Source organism: Leishmania infantum, chromosome 33 (assembly GCF_000002875.2).
Source record: "Leishmania infantum JPCM5 genome chromosome 33".
In the NCBI taxonomy this organism is placed as follows: domain Eukaryota; phylum Euglenozoa; class Kinetoplastea; order Trypanosomatida; family Trypanosomatidae; genus Leishmania; species Leishmania infantum.
Window position 1 is genome coordinate 1,303,913 of NC_009417.2, and position 21,775 is coordinate 1,325,687.

Genomic DNA, 21,775 nt, shown 5'->3' on the forward strand with positions numbered 1-21,775 from the left:
CATGTCTGTGTGTGAGCCTGTGTGCATGTGCTCGTGTTTTTATTGATTTTCGTGCTCCTTTTTTTTTGCCTCCTAAGCACGCGTGTGTCGATGAAGATCAGATACGTATCCTTCCCCCTTTTTTCTCTCGGTTGGCTTTGCATTTTTTCTTTGTCTATTTCGCTTGCCTGCCAGGCACGCACGCACGCATGTGCGTGTATGCATGGGGGAGGGGAGACAACTTTTATGCACGAAAAGAGTAAAGCATCATGGCAACGGAAGGAATAAAAAGAGTCATGAAGACACACACATGCAAAGGAAGAGAAGCAGTCTTCAAATAGGGAGAGGGGGTGGAAGGGGGGATGACAGCATGCGCCCGGCACATCATTGCAGTGCTTTCGAGAACCCGCATCCCTCTCATGAGGGTCTTGTATCGACTCTTGTGGCTGCTTCTTTGCTTCTCACTTCGATCGCAACAACGGGCGCGGTGCGCCTCCTAGCCGCTCCCTCAGATGGAAGATGAGATGGCATGACGGTCGTTACCTCCCGTCTCTGCCTCTCCTCATCTCAAGCCCTGCTTTTCCATCTGGTAAGTGCCGCAGGGAGAGCACCATCACCTGCCAAGGTGCACACGGTGGAGTTCTTCGTCGTGATCCCGCCGGCTCCCTATGGATGTCCCTCCGCCACCACGTCTTTTGCTCACTTTATCCATCTCTGGCATTTACCTTCTTCACACATCGTCATCTGTTCCTCTTTCTCTTCTGCCACACCCCACTCTTTCACCGCCTCCATGAGGTTCGCTCACTCACGCATGCACGTACCCCCCCTTCATTCTCTCTCCCGAAACCTTCTGCTCATTCTCTGTTAGCTGCTTAGTCTGTCTTGTATCATTGTTCTGGTCGCTGCTGCCGATCGCCTTTGCGTCTGCCTTGCCCCGAAGGGAACGAGAAAACCGGTGAGCCTCGGCAAAAAGGCACAAAATTGGACGATGTGTGTGTGTCGCCACACACACACACACACACACACACACACACACACAACATACCTCATTTTTATTCCCCCCCTCCACCTCCTCCCAGCGCCCTCTCCCAATTTTCTTGATTGTGCGCCATTCACAAGCACGAGCTTGTGAGGGCATCTTTACCCCACTGGAAGGTCGCGAACAACGAAAAGTCGTAATAGTTCCTCGTGGGGTGTGTGCTAGTGCAATCAGGCAACTGCCGTCGTTCTGGCTGAAGTCGTTTCGCTACTCTCACCGTCGCTGTCTCTCTTTCTGTATGTTTGTCTTTTCTTAGTTTGCACCCCTCCTCGCTTGTTCGGCTTTGGTGCTTTTTTTTGTTTGTTTTCGTCTGTGCTTTCGCTGCCGCTTCATCGCAGTGCGGGGACGCTGTTGCTGTCTTGTGTCTGTCTGTCTGTGTCTGTGTCTCTGTGTGTGTGCGTTGGTGCCTCTCTCTTGTTCACGTTTGTTTCTCTTTTGTTTGCGGCTTCGTATCTGGCGTGGTAGCTTCTCTCCTCTGCTCTCTTTTCTCCCCTATCGCTCATCCATCCAGCGTGTCCTCTGCCTTTTTTTTTTCGCCTCCCCGCTTTTTGTTGTGTACTCCTCTATCTGGCCACCTCTCCCTCCCCGTCTCGTCTCTTTCTCGTCGTCACGCACACATCTTTGTGCTCGTTTTCCCCCCTTCTCTTTCGCTTTAGCGGCTTGTTTTCTCCTTGTTTCGTATTGCCACAATTCTGCCTCTTCAATTTTTTGAGGTTTTCATTTCTGTCTTGTTTTTGCGGGTGTGCGTGCTTGTGCATCTCACTACATCTCACTATCGCTAATTCTCTCTCGACTCGCTTCCTCATTCTTTAGTCTCACTCGATCAAACACGCACACACCTGAAGTTGTGTTCTGCTTCTTTGGCGCTTCTCATCCTTCTCTGTTTTGTTTTTCCCCCTTCCCCGCGCTCTGTGGTCGCATCTTTTGCGCTGCGTGGCTTTTGCATTGCACGCGCTCCCTCCCCCACCTCTTTCTGTGCCCTCTCTTCCCCTTCGTCTCGCTTTCCTCCCTCGCTGCTGCCTCATCGTTTTCTCCCCCGCTGTCTTGCCGTCGGCGTCGCGTTCTCCTCCTCCTTTTCAGTTTGATTGTGCACCCTTGCCGACTCTTCGTTGTCGTTTCTGGATATCTCAGCTCGGTCTCTTTCACCCCCCGGGCTGCCCATCTGTTAGCGCATTTTTCTCTCTTTGCTTCCCTTTTGCCGTTTTTCTTTTTCTTGTCGTGCAGACAAACACAGAGACACAGCGATATTCCTTTCGATTTGCGTGCAGCCCATAGAGTAGTACTCCTCGTTTTTCCAGCCTTCGTGTCCTTCCGGCGGATACCTCTCGAAAGCACATTCCCACGCTAAGTTTGCTGTCCCTATCTTGCTTTTCTTTGTGCTTGCGGCTTCCCCATTGATTGCTCATAGTGCGGCTTTCATGGATTCAGCTCACTTTTTGAGTGCGTGTTTCTGAGGGCCGGGCTTGCTCAGCTTTCGACCTTTCTTTCTTGTCTTTTTACATTCTCAGGTTTTACTTCGCCGTGCGTTTGTACGACCGGAGCTTCGACCTTTTCTCGCCACATATCCCTTTTCACCATCCCTCTCCCCTCGTTATCGAAGTGAATCGAATGCCCAGCATGTCCACTGCGGAGGATAGCGGGCACTGGATGGCAACGGTGATGCCCCCGCGGAGTGCAGGTAAACCGCCCCTTCTGCAGCACAGCAACGGCAAGGAGTCGCCGCGGCCGGCGAGGGCGCTGGTGGAAGCACCGGAATGTTTTGCAAATGGGCAGTATTTTGGTCTGCCGTGTACTCTGGGTAACGAGGATAACGATGCCCGCTCTAACAGCGCCGTAAGCAGCTGCAGCGGCGACAAATCTGAGGAACTGCGGTGCCGCGCACAGCGCAATCGCAGGTGGAAAACATCGTCGAGTAGCGATACGGGGGCACGCGACGAGGACGCCGCATGCCCGGCAGCCGTCTCTTCCGTCTCCTCTTACTACTTCAGCGGACATAACATGCTGACGGAGGTCGCCCATGGGTGCACGGGGGAGCAGAGGTTCATGGAAAATCGCGATGGCATGAGCACGTTTCATTCGTCCAGTAGCCCAGCGAGCGAGCGAGCTGGCGACGCGTCGGAGCAGTCTTCTCGGCCGCTCGCTTTGCTGGGAGCCACCTCTCCATCTGTGGTGCAACCGGCGACGAGGATAGCGCGGGTCCGTGCAGCAGCGGTGGCGGCCTCTTCGCGGGCAATGCCGTCGACCGAGCTCGATGACCCCTATCACGTTCCCTCCATGCCCGCTGCGGGGACCCTGTACTTGAGCTCGCGCACTGGAAGCGACCGAGACAGCGTCGACGGCGAAAGTCGTTTCACTGCGCGGGCATCACAGCAAGACATGTACTACATGTACACCTCAACCCTTACGATGTCTACAGACGCGCCTGCCAGCCCCTCTAAGCGTCAGCAGCGAGACGGCGCCGCTCCACGTGGCGGGTCCGCTTCCGTCGCCTCGTCCTGCGATCGGGTGTGTGTGCCGGGGATATGGGAGTACGACGAGTGGATGTTGACGGCGCGGCCAGCGACGATGGAGACTCTCAGTGGGCATTCGTCCGGCACTAAGGCGCTGGCCACTGACTACGAGCGTCGCGCTGCGCAGTTTCCAAGTCCTGCGGCCATTGACGTCACAGTGGGGCCGTCGAGTCAGCCCTCGCCGACCATGGCGGTCTGTTCGCCACGCACGGCAACCCCCACGACAGTGTCGAATGAACTTCCAGCAGGCACAGATCTCACCGCTAAGGCGCACAGTGTCCCCTCTGCCCGAGGTTCGCAGCTGCCGCGCGGCGCCGCCGATAGCGATGCGTCCCCGAAGACGAAGGAGCGGCCGCCAGCGTCGGGGTGCAAAAGCGCTGCCGCGACAGTACCACCGCCACCTTTGGGCACCTTCGCCACCCCCGACGTGTGTATCGCCTTGAAGGACTTCACGACTGGCATGAGGAGCCCGACAAGGAATGTCGTGAATGACAGCACCGCTGTCGATGGCGCTGTCCACCAGCCGGTTGAGTTGCGGTCGCACCGCTGCTCCACTGGTTTCGCGGAGGCTATGACCTGCGGCCATCGCCTCCGCGTCTCGGACAGCGGGGCACCGTTTTCTGATGCCTCATCGTCGTTGCTGGCAGCAGGGAAGGCTCCCCAGCAGCCACCGCCGCGTCCTTCTTACGCGAACGACGCCGCGAATTCTGGAGAGAGCAAAATGCACACGGTCACCTCTTCCATCTCGAATGGCTTCCTGGGCGGACACCGGCCAGCCTTCGTGACAACGGCATCTTTGAGCACGTGCCCCGCGGCCCTGGTACCCGATCACGCCCCTCTCCTGGCCTTCGGTGTGCATCCTATTCGCAAGGACGTCGATTCACGGTCGTGCGTGCCCTCTCCTGCCGCCTCCACTGCTTCCACGGCGATGCCGCTGCTGCTGTCGCCTCAGGCCCTAGCGACCGCAGGGCAGCCTACTTCGAAGGCGTGGCCCGCACGACCGCCAGAAGTCCCACGCGCGCCCGCCCGAGACAGCGAGAGCGGGAGCCCGGCGCTCGCGCCGTCGCCGGACAACACCGCCACAGAGTGCCCGCCAGACGTGTCGCGTCGGGCCGGAAGCCACAGCACAGCTACCACAGTGGCCGGCGCAACCTCCAGTACCGCCAGCACGCTCTCTGGTGGCCTCATCCCGAGCTCCTCTCCAATGAACACCTGCGCACAATCCAGCGACCTGAAGCCACCCTCTATTGGCCCCCAGACGCTTTCCGACTCCAACGGCGACACCCTGCTGATTCTCAGCGGCGGGGTGAGGAAGCCGACCCCCCCATCGCCGAGAGCGCCCGCGGCTCGTGAGACGAGCACGACCGCTGCCGGTGGGCAGAGCAGATCTGACGTGCACGTCGCAACCTCGAAACTCACCGCCGCGACACCGACTGCCTCGGCTTCCATGACATCCACCCCCGCGATGAGTCCCCTCGCCTCCTCGCGCGGCCTCTCCGACGAAGGGGTCGCTTCCTACGCTACCGAAGCCATGTGTCGCCCTGCATCCCAAGCAAGCAAGCCCGCCCCGCATCAACTACCAAAGGAGCCTCCGCAGGGCTTTCGTGTGGAGGGCCAGACTTCGAGGCCGGTCAATCCCATGATAATCACCCTTTCTTCACGGCCTGGTGCGCAGCGGAAGGCGACACGACCGCAAGAGGAAGCGCACGGCGACGGGGCTGTTGCATCCCGGGACAGCAGAAAGGACGCGGCTTTTCCGACTCGCTCGCCATGTGACTGGCGGCGGCGCCTGGGCTTCAAGCAGAACAGGGAGATTGTTTTACCCGACTCCAAGTCGCTGCGGGTGTCCATGTCGTCGTTGCTCGAGTTTCGCAGCCTGACCATGCGCGAACAAGGCAAGGAGATGATGCCGTCGACTGAGGAAGTATCCACACACCTCATGACGCGCTGGAACGCGGTGTGTGCGCTGGTTGTCGTCGACGAGGACGCGGTGCGGAAGCCGTGTCTCGTCGTGAGTGGACTCAGCGTGCGTGTGTACGAGGAAGACAAGTCAGTGACGCTGGCGAACAGCAGAATGGCTCATGGCATGATGCGGGCACTGAAGGGGCGCGGCGGTATGACTCGTTCTCGTTTTTTGCGCGGTGCCAGCTACGACGGCGACGAGGAGTCAGACGACAGTGATGCCTTGGTGATTGGTATTCGTGGCGGCGTTGGCTTGAGCAATCGAGCCACGAGCAGCGGCGGTGGCGGGCTGCCGTCCAACCTGAAGTCCTTTGTTTTGCTGCCAGATAAGAAGGTACGCCGGAGCCAGTCTGGCGAGGGCGATTCAGCTGACCCCTGCACGGTCGAGTTTGACAACTACCTGCGCAAGTTTGACGTAGACGAGACGCTCAGCCGCCTCGCTGGCAGAAAGGAGTGTCACTCCGTGGCTCTGGACCAGCTGGTGCGGACCTGGGTGACGGGGCATAACACCTGCCTACTCCTGGGCAACGGCAACGGCCGCAGCACGCAGTCGCTTGACGTGGCTGTGGGGGCGGTGGAGAGCGCCATGGGCATATTGCGCGAGCGACTAAATGACCCGGCCAGTCGTGTCGAACTGCACATTTGCATGGGCGAAGTCGCTGATGACGAGGACAACGGTGGGGCGATGGTGCTAGACCTGCTGGCATCCTCCTCCTCCGACGACGAGGATGACGACAGCGACGACGACGAGCAGGAGAAGGGTGCGAGGTGGCAGCGCAAGGAGGCACCGCCGGCCTCACAGAAGAGCGGCCCAACCCGCCCCCCAGTGCAGCTGGCGCGCAGTCCGCTCATTGGCACCTTTGTGAAGGGGCTCCGCTCCGTAAAAATCGACGACGCCACCACCGCCACGAGTGCGATTGGCCGCGCCTTGACTCTGGGGTTTATGCGGTTCAACATGTCCGCCCATTCCTCCCGGAACAACAGCATGTCGAACCTGTCCAGTCTCAGCAGCGCCGCGCTCAGCAAGGTACGCATCAGCTTCGCTACACTGCGGCTGAAGACTATCTGCCGAGGTGCAGACATGCGCAGCGCGCGGCTGAGCGCCTGCGAGAGCGCAACGAGCAAGAAGAAGTTTGGTGGCCAGGTGCGGCACAGCCGCTCCGTGGAGTACCGGGCCGACGTGCTTGTGTCCTCGCTTCTGCTTGTCTACTTCGGCACCGAGCACATGGTGCTCGACACCCTCGTGCAGCGCAGCCAGGCGTACCGCGCGACAGCGCGCGAGGAAGATGAAGGCATCGTGCATCCGAATGCACCGATGCGGGATCAGAAACCTGATTTCCATCCCGCCAGCTGGCCGAACGCAGTCGGGTTTCTTCAGTCACTTCTGTGTGACGCGCTGGGGGGTCGCACCCGCACGATGGCGTGCCTCTGCTTGTCCGAGTACGACACGCGCGCCACACTCTGGCTCCGAGCGGTGAGCCGGGCGAGACGCATCACAAACATGACACCGAACTGCGGCAACGTGCGCAACTACCTGCTGTACCTCCTGGAGCAGTACGAAAACCTGGCAGCACTGCAAAACCGTCGAAAGCAGGATGCGCGGCTGTTTCTACCGGCGCTGGGCACTCAAGCCAACTCTAAGCACCACAAGCGCGGCCGCCTCTCCGCTGTATCTTCGGGCAAGGAGTTCGACCAATGGTCGGTCTACTGCATCAAGAAGATGATCGCTGAGCTCGACGCGTTCGTGGCCACCCCGACAGGCGACACGCCTTCGCTTGAGCAGCTGGAAATCGCGAACGAGATCATTGCAACTACGCAGCCGGATCCCCTTTTAAGTCATCCCCTGGCCTTCTTTTCGAGGAACTCCTGAGATGAAAGTGCATCGCGCGACATGGTGTTTGGCGTTTGTGCCCTGCCCGACTCTGCTGTGAGCGGAAACAGCAACGCAGCGAGCTGCATCAGGAGCACACAAGTGTGTTTTTGTGTGTGTGTGTGTCTTCATGTGCCCCACGGTAAGTGTGAGTCACATGCCTCGAGGGCCCTTCAGAGGGAACATGTCTGGCGCGCTTGCCTCCTCTCTCGTTTTACCAGCCGCTCCCTCTCTCCCTTTTGTTCGTCTGTTTCCTTTGTCCTTCGTATTTTTCGGCACAGCTATTCCTGCCGCGGATCACACACACGCACGCACACGCACGCACATAGTGCGCATTGTTGTCTCGCCCGTTAGGCACCAAGTACCAAAAAAAAGCTGAAAAGCATACACAAACAAGCGCACAAAGGACCCGACTCAAATCGGTGCGTACTCCTCCCTCCTTGTTCCCCTCCTCCCCAAGGCCTCGCACACCGGCATGCATGTAAGCAGCAGGCGGCAGTGCGATCGCAGAGTGGAGAGAAGCGGAGGAATTCATTCGACTTGGCTCAGCTCGGATTCTGGTTGAACCGAAGCCCTTGCTCTTTTGCCCCTGGCCCCTCACCCTTTCAAATTTTCTCTATCACACACCAGCTTATCTGCAAGTATGTGTATGTGTGAGAGGGGGGGCGAGGCGAGAAGAGCAGCAGCGACAGCACTGCTGCCCAAAGACGGCCCTCTGACACCCTTCACCCGACTCTCTTGTTTTTCCCCTCCCCTATACTCTCCGTCTTCTTTGATGCCTCTTGCAACCTTGCGTGTATTCCTCTTGCACACGTCGCGCCACTCCCATCCCACCCGACACCGAGTCACAGTGGTGATCAGCTCCGCAGCGATCTATTTTGTCGTCCACTTCTCTGCCGCTGTTGATGTTGTTGCGACAACGTTTCTCCATTTTTGATCGTATGTGTAACACATTCGCTTATCCTTGAACATCCTTCTCACACCCAAGCCCTCACACGTACACACACACACACACACACGCAGGCCATCATCTCTCTGTCTCAGCATCCGCTCCCCGCCCCCTTGATCCATTCCTGAAAGCCGATCCTGTGCTGTGCTGTGCGTGCTTCGCTCTGCGTTTTTGCGTGCGCAGGAGTCTTTTCTCGTTGCTTCCTTCCGCTGACTCGCCACGTGCACGCATTCACTCCCTGTGCGTGTCTTGCTTGTGTGCCCCAAAGCTGAAGAAGCGATGCAGCAGGTCGCCACAACGCCGGCAAGCAGTTTCGCACCGATCAAGAGTTCGGCGACTGCATTCGGTGCGTCAATGACGGCGCAGGGTGCGCCAACACCGCCTCCCCCCCAGCAGCAGAGTGTGATGGCGGCGCAGGGCCAAGAGGCGGGCCCGAACCTCTGTGGCATGCCAGCTGGGTATCCGTCGGCGAATCAGCTGGAGCTCCAGCCAGTGGAGCAGGCCAACTACGATGCCAACGCGAACAAGGCCACCTACGCGAAGCGCCTGCGCCATGGTGAAGAGTACAAATCCGCCGCCGTGAACGGCGTGCAGCGCGCGGAAAAGCCTGTACTGGGGGCGGCCGATCCACAGCTGGTGAACAGCAACCTCCCCAGCGATTGCCCAGCAGTCGCCCGCTCGATGGTCGATCAGACGCGCTACACCTTCAACGTTGACCGCGGCTCCTTTGCGCACGACGCGTACCGCAACGGCGGCCTCGGCCTCGGCTCCTTTCATGGGGGCATGCCAGGCTCGATGGTGATGGGTCGCATGGGTTCCATGCTTGGCATGGGAGGCCCCATGAGATCCATGTACGGGATGGGCAGCATGTACGGCATGAACGTGTCCCGCCCAGCCTCGCTGTTCGGGTCTATATACGGTAGCCAGTACGGGATGGTGCCGATGGAGTCGATATACAGCTTGGGGGGCTCGATGAACCGCATTGGGTCCATGTACAGCATGGGATCCATGTACGGCATGGGGATGCCGATGAGGTCCGCAATGGGCCCGATGAGCATGATGGGCTGCCCGACGGGATCGATGTACGGCACGAACCCTGGCAGCCAGTTTGGCCTGAATGGATTCAGCAGCGTCTACGGCGATCAATTCCAACATGGCATGCGCGGCTCGCAGTACAACGGCGCCAGCAACTACGACATGTTTGGCTTCGGCAGTGGCTACCAGCCGCAGCCCGGCTACGGCCCCACCGGCATGACTGGCGCGGGCGAGGCAAGCGCCACAAATGGTGCCGCCGATGCCGGCGCCTTCCCGCCGGGTCCTGTGGAACAGCCTGCAGCGTTGTCCACTAAGGCGCCGCTTCGGGCGGTCACGCAGACTTCTGGTGCGGAGAAGAAGAGCAGCGAGCGCAAGAACGGCGTGGCGGGTCTGCTGGTTATTTCTGCCGGCGCGAACCCGGCGACGACGGTGATGCTGCCGAGCGACCCGCCAATTGCGATGGCTGCTGATGAGGTGCTGCGCACGGGTCCCAGCGCTCAGGCCACCGCCGTCGCGATCACGCGCAGTCCCAACTGCCAAGGTGTGTACAACAGCGTCAACGCTGGCCACAACACGGCGCTGCTGCTCGCGACAGACGGGTCGACGGAGTCCCGCTCGATGGCAGCGGAGGTGGTGAGGCAGGTGCTGACGGAAGCGCTGTCGGAAACGGCGAAGGCGGCTGCCAGCCACGGCTCTCTGGGCTACTACGACGCCCGTGTGTCGGCCTGTGCGCTGCGCAGCGCTACGGAGGCGATCGACTGCGTCGAGGGCGACGCTGTCACGAATGTCGAGGTCGGCTCACATCCGGTGTTTGGGACGGCTTTTATGAACGTTGGCACGGTTACAGTGCGCAAGATCGAGACGCACATGCCCCAGGTCGACGCGGCGATCACTGAGGCGTGCGGGAGGTCGGATTCCAAAGTGGCTGTCATCGAGGCCGTCGTGAAGCAGGTACGACCGTCGCAGAAGGGCAGCAGCCCCACGGACGTGCTGCTGTCCTCGATCCTGTTCCTCGTCAGCAACGTGACAATGGAGCAGCAGTCATACTTCGAGGCTTTCCGTAACGGCGCAAACGTACCACCGGCCCTCATCAAGGGCTGCATTGGCGGGGCGTGCCACACCGTGGCGGTGCTGTGCCTGCCCAACTGCACCGACCCCTCGGCCGCCAATGAGGCAATGGCCTCACTCAACACAATCTGCAACATCGAAAACTCGACGCCGCGCAGTGGCAACCTCGCCCGGTTTATCGCTTTCGCCACAGGAGAGAGCGACAAGATGAGGCAGAAGCCAAAGGTGGATGCAGCAGTTCTGGAGAAGGTGGACGCGATGCTGGCGGACGGCCGCTCCATCCTCCAGGACCCGCGCAACACCGTGCCTGTGGCATACCCATGCTCTCCACCGCGCACCCTGAGCCGCGCGGTGAACACGCCACAGCTCTCGTCGGGCGACATCAACGCCCACGCCACGGAGAAGGGGCGTGACGCGTCGAACCCGATTCGAGTGGTCGTCATCGCGAGCTCGCAGGCCAGCAAAACGTTTCCGCAGACGTTCAACGTCGGCCCAGATGGCAAATCCATTGTGGACGCCGCTAGTGGCACCAAAGCATCTGTGCTGGAGCTGGTGACCTGTGCCCCGGAGGACTGGCGCAGCACGACGCCGGAGCTGGTGAACGAGGTGCAGACTCTGTTCCAGAACGGTAACAACACTGCCATCGTCGGCACCGTCTTGCCAAACGAGGTGAACGTGCTGAGCAAGCAGCCGCTGTGGATGTCCTACAAGAGCATGGTCTCCTCCCTCCTCAGCGTCGCCACACAGAAGTACAAGTTTGCTGAAGTGAGCCTCAGCATCGCGCTTGTCGGCGGCAACGAGCTGCTCGCGGACCTTTTGGTCGGCACGGACTCGGCAGCCCCGGCGGCGCAGACCCCGCAGAAGCTCTCCGTGGCGTATTCGCCGCTCTTCGGCCCTACCGTGTACAAGTCGACGATCATCAAGCAGCCTACACCGCTTCAGCTCGAATCCACCATCAACGGCGCCCTCTCCCGTGTGCCGACGATTATGCAGCAGTACCCGAACACGAAGACGGTGATCATCGCGTCGGCCGTCATGAAGGGTGTCACGTCCACGGATGTGTACACGAGCTCGATGCTGGCTGCCAGTGTCGTGGACCCGACCGTGCTCATCGACATCCTCGACAAGAAGCCGGACGTGCCGCATGAGCTGTTCGACTACGCGTTTGGCGGCCCGTGCTGTACCTTGTTCCTGGCCCACGTCATCCAGGGTGACACGGGCGTGGGGAAGGTCGTTGAGCTGATAAACCGACTCAATGCGACACAGAACCGCAGCGTCAGGACGTGCAGCGTGAAGAAGTTCATTGCCTTTGCCGAGGAGAGCCTGAAAAAGGCGGAAATCAAGGTAGCCGCGGCCAAGTCGGAGACGGAGAAGGAGACAATTCTGCGCAGCAAGAAGAGTATGGAGGTGTTCCACGCAGAGTACAAGACCCTCATGGAGGATCCCGAGCATCACGACCCGAAGACGTACCGCCGCAGCGGAGGAGGCATCGGCTCCTCGGGGTCCGGGTCCGCCGCCGCCACCGCGGCCAACTCCGGCGCGAGCAAGACGCGCAGCCTTGCGACCCCAATCACCGGTGGAGTTTCGGCCGATAAGTCCCGGAAGAGCGCCGACGGCGACGAGAAGAGCAGCGAGCGAAACGCGAAGGCTGACGACGCCAAGTCGTCTGGCAGCCGCCACAGCTCTAGTCACAGGAAAGCTTCGGCAGACGGGAAGAAGCGGCGCAACTCCAGTAGTCGCGCTAAAGCCGACTACAAGCCCTCCAGCAGTCGTCACAGCTCCGGGTCGAGGCGCAGCTCGAAATCCTCATCTCACAAGCACCATCACAGATCCTCCAAGGACAAGAAGTAATCATCTGTGGCTCAATGGTGTGTGCACGGAAGCCTCTCTCTCTGTTGGTGTGTAGCATGCAGCACGGCAGGCGACATCCGCACCGCCTTCTCTCCTTCGTCTTTACCTTATATTTCATAGTCTACTCCTTCTTTTTCCTCCCCCCCCAACATTGTTGTTTCGCTTTCCTGTGTGCGTGCACGGCAGCGGCAGGAAGGGAAAGAGTCGGGTGTGGATCGATCTTATTTGCAGTCCTTTCCCAGCCCCCTCGAGCATCCTTTCCTGCCTGCGCCGCAGCTGTGCTCCCCTCCCTCCCTCTGACAGCGACGCACATGCACCGCTGTAAGCGTTTTTTTATACCTATTCGTTTTGTCGACTTTCTCTCTTCCCCCTCTTCGTCCCCTCTCTCCTCCCTCATCTTCTGTGAAGGCACCAAACCTCCTCCGCGAAACAGGTCCTGGGCTCTCTTTGCGCGCGTGTGCGAGTCTTTCCACCTGTCGTGTAGGGTGCACCGCGGTACGAGTGGGAGAGCTGCATCTCCCCATCTCGTGAGGAGAGTCTTTCAGTGCTCTTGCTCTCATTCTTTTTTCTAGTGTTTGCACGTGCGCGTCAGATGGAGGTTGACGTGGCCATTTCGATTGGTTCTTGTCTCATGCCGATTCTGTGTGCCAGCACGTAGGAAGGATCGTGTACATGTCTGTGCGTATGCGCAGAGATGCGCTCCATCACTTGTGTTTCTTGACTATACGAAGTCAGTACTCGTGCGAATGCCCCTGCGCTGCCTCCCCAGGTGTGCGGTGACTTTTTCGGTGACTGCTGTTGCTACATTTCTTTGAACGAGTTCCCGTGTTCCAATCTCTCTCTCTCTTTACACACGCAAGCCAGCCACGCGCTTTTTTTTCCCTGTGCTAAGCGGCTTTGCTTCCCCATTCCCCTCATCCTGCCTTGTGTGTCCTTTGACGTAGGAGACCGTGCAAGTGTGAAGTGTGCGCGTGTGTGCGTGTGCGCGTGTGTGCGTGTGCGCGTGTGTGCGTGTGTGCGTGTGTGTCTCCTTGCCTTCTTTATGGTTGTTGTGGTTCTCGCTATTCTTTGCGCTTTTTGTCGATGTGCCACTTTTTTCTTTGATGTGGTTAGGCTCCGTTTTTGTCGCTCGTTATTCGGCTTTGCATAACTCGCTTTCTTGTGTGCGGGCCGAGTCTGGTGTCATCAGCCCCCCTCCCCCTTGCTCTATCCCTCCCAATCGCCTTCATCTCTTGTTATTTCTTCTCGCTTCTGGGTGCATTACACCATACGTCACGGCGAGATGAAATCGAATAGAGCAGTGCACACCCACACACAGACAGACAAGGAAGACGGAAAGACAACATGTGCGCCGCAACGGAAGTACCGCTGCCTCCTTCTTCGCCTAGGTCTCTCGTACACGTGTCTAGTACGCTCCATGATGCGTGCACACTGAAGCCGCTCTTTCCCTTTTTTTTTCGTTGTGGTCTTGCTTATGCGTGCCGCCTCGGTGGTGCTTTTTTTTTCGTGTTAGAGTCGCTCTTATTTGTGTGTGCTTTATTTTCTCTCCTCTCATCCTTCTCTTTTCGTTTTTACTTCTACAGGCACGCTAGAGTGTGACCTGTAGCGTGGCTTTCATGGAAGAACACAAGCTCTTCGCACTTCTGTGCTTTATTTTGCCGCTGCTGCTACCGCGTTGTGCTACTCTTGGTATGCTTGTAGATGCGCTTTCGCTGTGTAAGCCTCTTTCCTGGTCGGCTTGTCTCTGCATCCCCAGCCACACACCCTTTAACGATTCTCTCTATTGTTTTTCCATTATTTGCTTTCGATTGCAAGCACCATTTCGAGGGCTGCTGGGCACGCATATCTGCTTCTCCTGGTGTGTCTACGTTTGTGCGTGTGCGTGTGTGCTTCCTTGGCCCATGCACTTCTCGTTTCTCCCCTCCCCACTGTCCCGCCAACACCGCTACCTCTTCAAGCCTGGCCATTCTCCTCGGTGCACACACACACACACACATATTTGTCTCTACTTACCTTCTTTCTTCTGCTGTTTTTGCCTTTTCAGTAGCGTGGCCCCTCTTTTAGTTGGTTTCCTGTGTCCGGAGAGACAAAAGGCCCCAACTCCCCTCCACTTCTTTGCCCCTCCCCCGTCCTTCACGGTCTGGATGTTGGCAAGTACTCTCTTTTGTGATCTTGTCCTCTGCTGGTGCGCGCTGTGTAATGTTCTGTTTCTCTTTGCCCTGAGCTTGCTGTGATGGTTGTGGTTGCTCTTCACTCTGCGTCCGGAGCTGCAAAGGCGCTTGATTGCCTTTGCTCTTCTTGTATCCATTTCGTTCTTCACCCTGGTCGTGTTTCTTTATATTCATCTTTATGTGTGTGTGCGCGTGTGCATGTGAACAGACCGTTCCACTTCCGCGCCCCTGCGCCTACCCTCGTCGTGTACTCCTCGTCACATACTCGTCCCTCCCCCAGTTCTCTCCTCCCTCGCGCCTTCTTCTGCCTCGCTTCCCTCTCTCTCTTTCGGGAAGAGGGAGAGACCCGGAGAGGAGGGAAGCGTGATGGCAGGTCTGTGTGTGGTACGGAGAGAGGATGGAGGAGTGAAGTTGGAGTGCGATGACGTTGTGCGCGGATTTATATGGGCTCTTCTCGTTTGAATTTACGTGTATTCATCCCTGTCCGCGGAGTCCTACTCCGCATCCCTAAGGCACCCTACCCAATTCGATCCGTGATGCCCACTGCGAGCAGCGCCATCCCCTCCCCCGTGCACACATTGATGACTGACTCAGAGGTTTACGTACAGAGACACAGACGCGGCCACTCCTCACAGAGGTGCGTGCAGCCATCGTTGCTTGAGCCATCCAGAGACCACCAGTACCACCAGCACAACGAGCGAAATCTACGTGCCTTTCGAGTGATCGCTACCGACAGACACGTATATACAGATACACATACAGAGTCAAAGAGCATGTCGCACACTTCGGGCTCTATACTCGTGCTTGTGGCAAGCAGCGCGCTTGTGGTGCCTCGGACCCAACTGTGCGTGCGTGCGTGTGCTCCCACCTTTCTTCCTCGTTTCATTGGTGTTCGACACGGATACGCTCATTCGTGGCTGTGGACTATTCTTATGGTCTCCCGAACTGTCTCGCGGGTGCTCCGTGTGCTTTTTGTGCCATCGACGCATCTCTCCATGTGCCTGTGCTCGCGCACGCTCCTTTTCCCGCTGCTTCCCTTTCCGCTTCAGCGGGGCAGATGGAGGTGGTGGTGCTTTTTTTTTTGCGGCTTTGCCATGTGCGCTCGACGAGGCGCAAAGTGTGTGCGCGTGGATACGTCTGCGCTGCCGTGGTAGTCTCCCGCATCATGTGATGCACGCTCTTCCGTCAATTCTCGTCCTTCACACTTTGCCACGTCTGCGCCCGCGTGCTTACGGGTCGCTGCGGTCGGACTGCCTGTGCCCTCCCTCTCTTTTGTTTGTTGTCGTTTCTTCTTTCCTGGGGAGGATGTCGTTTCACCTGGGTGCCGCTCTGAGCCACCACCCCCTCCCTCCCTCCCCACCCCACCATTCCTACGTGCCAAGAGGCTCAAAGAGCACCGAAGCGTCACTGAAAAAAGGAGAGGGCAAACCTGCAAGCGTCGCCTGGCCGCGAAGAAGAACAGTACAAGTGCAGGCGTTTATCGTAACCAAAACCGGGTATGAAGCACGTGCGTGCGTGCGATGTAGGGATATCGAATGCCCCACACACGTTTTTTTTTGTTTGCAGCGCCACAGCACCCGCGCCAGCAACCTGCTTCGCTCCCCTTCACCTCGCTCCGCTGTTCACCTGTGCGCCACACCAGTATGCGTTCGTCTCATGTGTTTCTAGCGACGTACTCTTTCTCCCTCTTTTTTTTTTGGTGTGTGGGTGGGGCGGGGTGGGGGCATTGCTGTTGTCTGCCTCTCTTTTTTCCTTTCTCCTTTCTTGGGCTCGTTGTACTTCTCTTTTATTTTTTCTCTTGCCTTCTTTCCACTGTTACGGTTATGCTCAAGCTCGACGTCTCCCATGCCGGCATTGTGCGTGTGCGTGTTCTCGGACTTCTCCCCACCCACCCCTTTTTATTTTTTGTCTTCTGTTAGCATGCTTTCTTTTTCCTCTTTTTTTTTCCAGTCGTCGATTTCTCTCATCTGTGGTTTCTTCGTTCTCATTCTTTTCACCTCGTTGCTTGATGGTTGATGTGCCTGAACACCTCCTCTTTTTCTTCTTTACACGTCTACGTTGTATATATATATATATGCACATATATGCAGCGCTGCAGGCGTGCCTTGGCCCCGTGAATGCGGACGACCAACTCTCGCTTGCTCCCTCGTCGTTACCTTTTCCCCCTACTCCCCATACCGGCAAGTGAGTGCGCCGGTGTCCACGGAAAGGAATGGTGCCTTTTTTTCGTGTGCTTTATTTTTGAGCTCGTTTTTTTTTTGTCGCTTCTGTACGCTTCTCTCCGGGCCTAACGCTGCGACGAGATCGGGGTGGGGGAGCGGCAGTGAGGGGGACGATCGAGCTTTCATGGTCGCGTGGACACGATATCTTTCCTCCACCTGTCAGTGCCACCTCTTGTTTCCATTCGCTTTGAGAACGGCCCTCCCCCCCGTGGCCTCATGGGCGTGCACTCTTGCCAGGACACAGACGCAGCACGTACGCGTATTTGTGCTCTTGTATACAAAAAGGCGCGCCCTACCCCGGCTGCTATGGCCTCGGTGTAACGTCCTCTCCCTTCCATCCTCTCTCCCCTCTTTCTCACACTCTCGACGAAAAGGGAAGTGTACACGCGATGAGCGCATGTGGTTATTGCTTTTTTTTTGGGTCTCTTTCATACACAAAGACGCTTCACGGTCGTTCTTGTGGGTCCTCTCTCTCTCGTTTCTCCAGGCTGTTCTCTTTCTGTGTGACGCTTCCAGCTGTGAAAGCACTCGCTTTCTCTCTTTTTGGGGTTGCCTCTGCATTTTCTGCCGCAGATGTCTCTTCCCTTTCGCTTTCATTGCTCTACAATGTCCGCCTCTGCCTTGCCTGATTTTTTGTTGGAAGGGTCTGTCTCTGTATGCCTGTGGCGTCCCTCTGTTCTTTGCAGCTGCATCTGTGTGGGTCTGAGCGTTTGATGCAGATATATGTGCATCCACGTGTGCCTCTCCTCTTTTCTTTCGGCGCTGTGTGCATTCTCCCTCTCCCGTTGCGTTTTCCTCGTACCTCCTCTTCTCCGTTCGATGTGCAGCGATGAAAGCTGTCGCTGCCGCCGAATACGACTTTTTGCCTGTTTTTTCTCTTTGTGTGTATGCCTGTGTGCCGTGGAGCAGTGATGGGAAAAGCTCGGCAGACTCCCTTTCTGTTTTATGTATCCTTGTGCCGTTGTTGATCCTGTTGTATGCGCGGTTGTGTATTTTTTTTTTACCTGCACGCGTTCCCCTCTCTTTCTCTCTCTCTTCCTCCATGCTTCCGTCCTTGTTTTTCTTCGTCTCCTTCCCTTCACTTGTCTCACCAGCATCGCACCCACAAGACGCAAAGTCGCCCGCGGCACATCACCCCTAAAAAAAAAAGAAACTATGCTATTGCTAAAGAGCATATACACAATAGAGGTGTCCACTCTTCTTCCTCTCTTGCCTGTATTCTCTATGCGTGGGTTGACGGCGAACACTCGCGCGCGTCGCACGATTTGGGGATCTCAAGGATGTGCTTGTATGTAAAAGGACGCATGCTGCGGATGAAACGACTCCCCTCTCAGAAAATCTGACATGCGGCGCGATGCTGCAGCCCCCCTCCCCCTTCCTTTGCTATTCCGTGCAACAGACACTGCTCGAATGTGACGCAGGTGCTCCTTTCTCCCCTGCTTCGGGCGTTTCCAGTGAGGATCAAAGGAATGATGGGCGGAGCAACTGTGTGCTCACGCTCAGCGAAGGCTTGTGTGCCACCAAGCGTGTAGGCGCATGCGCAAACACACTTCGACTTGCATCACCACCGCTCCGCTTTTCGGTGCCGCATGGATGACTTCTCCGTTTTCTCCCAGTGCTTCCTCACTCGCATCCCCACCACTTCGCCCTCGGCCATTTCTTTGTTCTGGTCGCGCTCTCGCTCTCGTGCGGTGTGCGCGTGCGACCCACCCTTCATGCACTTCTTCTACCGTGCCATTACTGCATCTAACGTTTGGGTCGCCCCATCGTATCCAGCTGCGCTTCACCACTTGCTTACACACACACACAAATTGGCGCTCACTGACTGCGGTCTTGGGAACCCTATTGCTTTTTTTTTTGGTATCTGCTGCGTGCATTCACTCCCCTACACCGCCAAAATCATACAACATACACGAGCACGTGTGCTATCGAGGTCTGCTGCGCTTTGCCTGCTGCCCTCGCTCTTTTTCAAGAGCTTCTGTGTGTGCGTGTGTGTAGCTGTAGGTGTGTCTTGCCGTCCGTTCACCTGTTTGCAACAAGCTTCCGTTGCCTCAACACCACTGTCTACTCCGTCATTCACTCGCTGAGGCCCCCTCCTTTTCGCTCCATCTTCGCCCACTATCGCCTACGTGGTCTGTCCCTCCTTTCCCTCACCGTGCACCACCGTGCCGGCTTCATGCAGATGCAAGGCAACATGTACCCTCGGCAGATGGAATGGGCCGTGCATCAGCAACAGCCACAGAGCATGCAGGGCAACCGACAGGCGGTCGCGTCTCGCGCCTACCACCTAGAGCCCATCAGCACCATGCAGCTGCGACAGCAGCGCGGTAGCATGCCGGGTATGATGATAGGGCAGCAGCCTGGTGGCGGTATGATGGACGGCCTGTCGACGTACGGCCCGAGGCCCATGATAAGGGACGTGCAGGATGGGCACATGGGCCCGCAGCAAGCGGATGCCGCCCGTGCTGCTGGCTATGGAACTCAGGGCATGTACGGCAGTCATTTGATGAGCTATGGCGCTGCGGGGATGGGGGGAGTAAACAATTTGCAAAACGGCAATGCCGCTCTCTTCGCCGCCGGCTCTGCTGGTCAAGCGTCGGAGGGGAACAGCATCAACTTCAACGGCATCTTCAACAGCGCAGTCAACCCGCAGGTGCAGTCGTCTGTGGCGGTGCAGGACGACGGTAAGCCGCTTCCGTTTCCTCCTGGAAACCTTCTCGCGCAGTACCCGCCCGAGTACCAGCAGCAGCTCATCTTTTACTACCGCCTGCTGCGCTTGCAGTACCCGGAGCTGTACCAGCAGTACGTGGACTATTACGTGATGTACTATGAGCCCCTCTATCATCCAGCTCCGTCGTCTCTCAGCAAGGACGATCTCAACGGCGGCCAGCAAAGGAAGAAGGAGCCACTTCTGCAGCAGACGCAGCGGGCCCACATGCAACGGCAGCAGCCAGCCATGCCGCAGCCCGGGTATCAGCCGCCGCCACCGATGGAGCACGCCCTGCCCTCGGAAGTCATGTGCCGCACTACATCGAACCTCAGCGGAGGCCTGAAGCGGCAGAGCTCGCTGCGGCGGCAGAACTCGATGCGCCGAAACGAGGTCAACCAGCTGAAGAACGAGGGCAGCCTCAAGCGTCTTCCAAGTATGCGGCAACAATAGGGTTAGCTGAAGGCAAGAGGTGTCGAAGATACGCCTCGCCTTTTTGAATCCTGCGGATGGCCCACGAGGGCTTGAGCGGGCCCTTTCCTTTCCCTTGCCATCTTTATCGAGTGGCACGATACATTTTTTCTTCTAAGCCGGCTACACTACTCCTTCTTCCTCACTTTTTTTTTCTTCATTGTTGGGAAGTTGGTCGGCTGATGGCGCTGTTGATAGTGTCTCTCCATCGTCAAGAATCGGATGCAGCATCCAACTGTCTCCTTTTCTATTGTGCGTTTTTCTTTTTGCCTTCTCTGGCGTCGATGGATTCATAGCTACTCTTCGCCCCCCCTACTTCTGTTCTCCTTGTGTAGAAAAGTCAAACAGAGAGCGTAACGTGCGCGCGAGTCCAACGGAAGTGTACACGTGTTTATGCGCGTGTGTGTTTTCGTGCATGTGTGTGAGAGTGAAAGAAAGGGGAGGGGCCTGTGCCTGCGTTCTTCGACATGCAATATTTTTTTGTTTGTTTGCTTTTCACCATGGAATTCCTTTTGCGACTCACTACCAACTCTTGTGTTTGTGCTTCCCTGCTTTACACTTGCTTTCCCTCCCTCTCCTTCTTTTAGATTTTTTTTTTCGTGCCTTTCTCATCTTAATCACGGATGTCATCGCGCCATCTGCTCTGCACACGACTCAGTCTTCTCTGTCCACCTCGCCCTTGCGTCTCTTTTCGTTGCCTCCTTTGCTTGCTTGAGGGTGTTCCAGAGTGAATGGATCCCACCACTGCAGCCGCCACTCCGCCTTCCAATTTCTGATACGTCTACGCCGCGCAACGATGTTCTTTCGCGCGTCAGCTTCTTTACTGCTACCCCATCCGCACAGGACCTTCTCTTCTCTCGCCGCCTCTTGCTCTCTCATTTTGCTTTTCGTTAGGCCAAATATTCGTGAAGCGTGCACCTTGATGCTGGTTCAGTGGAAAGTCTTAGTACGCGCGCTTGCTTAGCTCAAGGAGCCCCTGAACCTCTCGCGCTCGACTGATGTAGGAGCTATGTGCTCCTCCTCTCGTTGGTGTGTTCACGTTCCCCAACACCGTGGACATTTCGACGTGTCGACTTTTCCATTTTGCGTCCGTCTTTGTTCTGCCTGCATCTTTCCCCTCTTTCCGAGGTGTGCAATCTGCGTGTGCCCCTGATGGCGGCTGTCCGTTTCGCGTGCTGTCAGATCTTTTCCGATTTTCTGAGGAACTCAGACAGCACTCTTATTCCTGCCAAATGCCGAAAAACTTGTGCTGGTGAAAGGTTCAAGTATGTACGACGTAGGAGGGGGGAAGATCAGAGCGACGTAAGGCTACTGATACCGGCGGTGGGTTGGAGCCATCTGCGACCGTGCGCAGGCTTTCACCATCCATCCGCTGTGGGCGGAGTGCCCCCGTGTCTCGAACGTACCTGCCCGGCCCTCACACGGCCCTGCTGGTGGAGGGGAGTCTCAGTGCCACCCCGAGGGAGAGGCACCACATGGCGAACTTCGAGGCTGCGGGTGACTGGTAGTGGCCGCATGGGGTGCAGCGCATGTGGTGCCTGCTAGCGGAGCAGCAGTGTGGTGCCCCCGCTCCCCCCTCCACACCACCAGAGTCTTCGCCCCCCCCCCTGCGCGCTTGCTCCACGAGGGCGTCTGACCCGGCGATGCGCCTGATATCGTATGCGGGGCTCGCCTATCGATGGACGCTCACAGCAGCCCGTGTTTCACGCCGTGGACTTGCACGCGGTGATGTGGGCACACATGTCTCGCTTGCGCTGCACGGGCTTCCACTGCCGGGTGTCTGCCGCTGTCCCCTGTGCCCCTCAGCACGACGAACCATGAGCGCTGTGTGCGCAGACGCATGTATGTGTGCGGATACCGGGGAAGGCGAAGCGCCGCTGCCGCCACAGACTCAGGGCAGCGCCCCGCCTGTCGCGGCACATGCGGGCAAGGTATCCAGGC

The 21,775-nt window shown here is 57.6% G+C and overlaps 3 protein-coding genes across 3 annotated transcripts; all 3 read left to right on the forward strand.

The window, feature by feature from the left end:
• Window positions 1-2,626: 2,626 nt before the first annotated feature.
• LINJ_33_3130 (hypothetical protein, unknown function) lies at window positions 2,627-7,360 on the forward strand (the record flags this gene model as incomplete). Its single annotated transcript, XM_001468321.1, has 1 exon — window positions 2,627-7,360. One exon carries the CDS (start codon window positions 2,627-2,629, stop codon window positions 7,358-7,360), a length of 4,734 nt encoding a protein of 1,577 aa, XP_001468358.1.
• Window positions 7,361-8,588: 1,228 nt separating this feature from the next.
• On the forward strand, window positions 8,589-12,263 carry LINJ_33_3140 (conserved hypothetical protein; the record flags this gene model as incomplete). Its single annotated transcript, XM_001468322.1, has 1 exon — window positions 8,589-12,263. The coding sequence occupies one exon, from the start codon at window positions 8,589-8,591 to the stop codon at window positions 12,261-12,263; it is 3,675 nt and encodes a 1,224-aa protein (XP_001468359.1).
• Window positions 12,264-18,832: 6,569 nt separating this feature from the next.
• On the forward strand, window positions 18,833-19,816 carry LINJ_33_3150 (hypothetical protein, unknown function; the record flags this gene model as incomplete). The annotated part of the gene is made up of 1 exon (XM_001468323.1): window positions 18,833-19,816. The coding sequence occupies one exon, from the start codon at window positions 18,833-18,835 to the stop codon at window positions 19,814-19,816; it is 984 nt and encodes a 327-aa protein (XP_001468360.1).
• Between the last annotated feature and the right edge of the window lie 1,959 nt (window positions 19,817-21,775).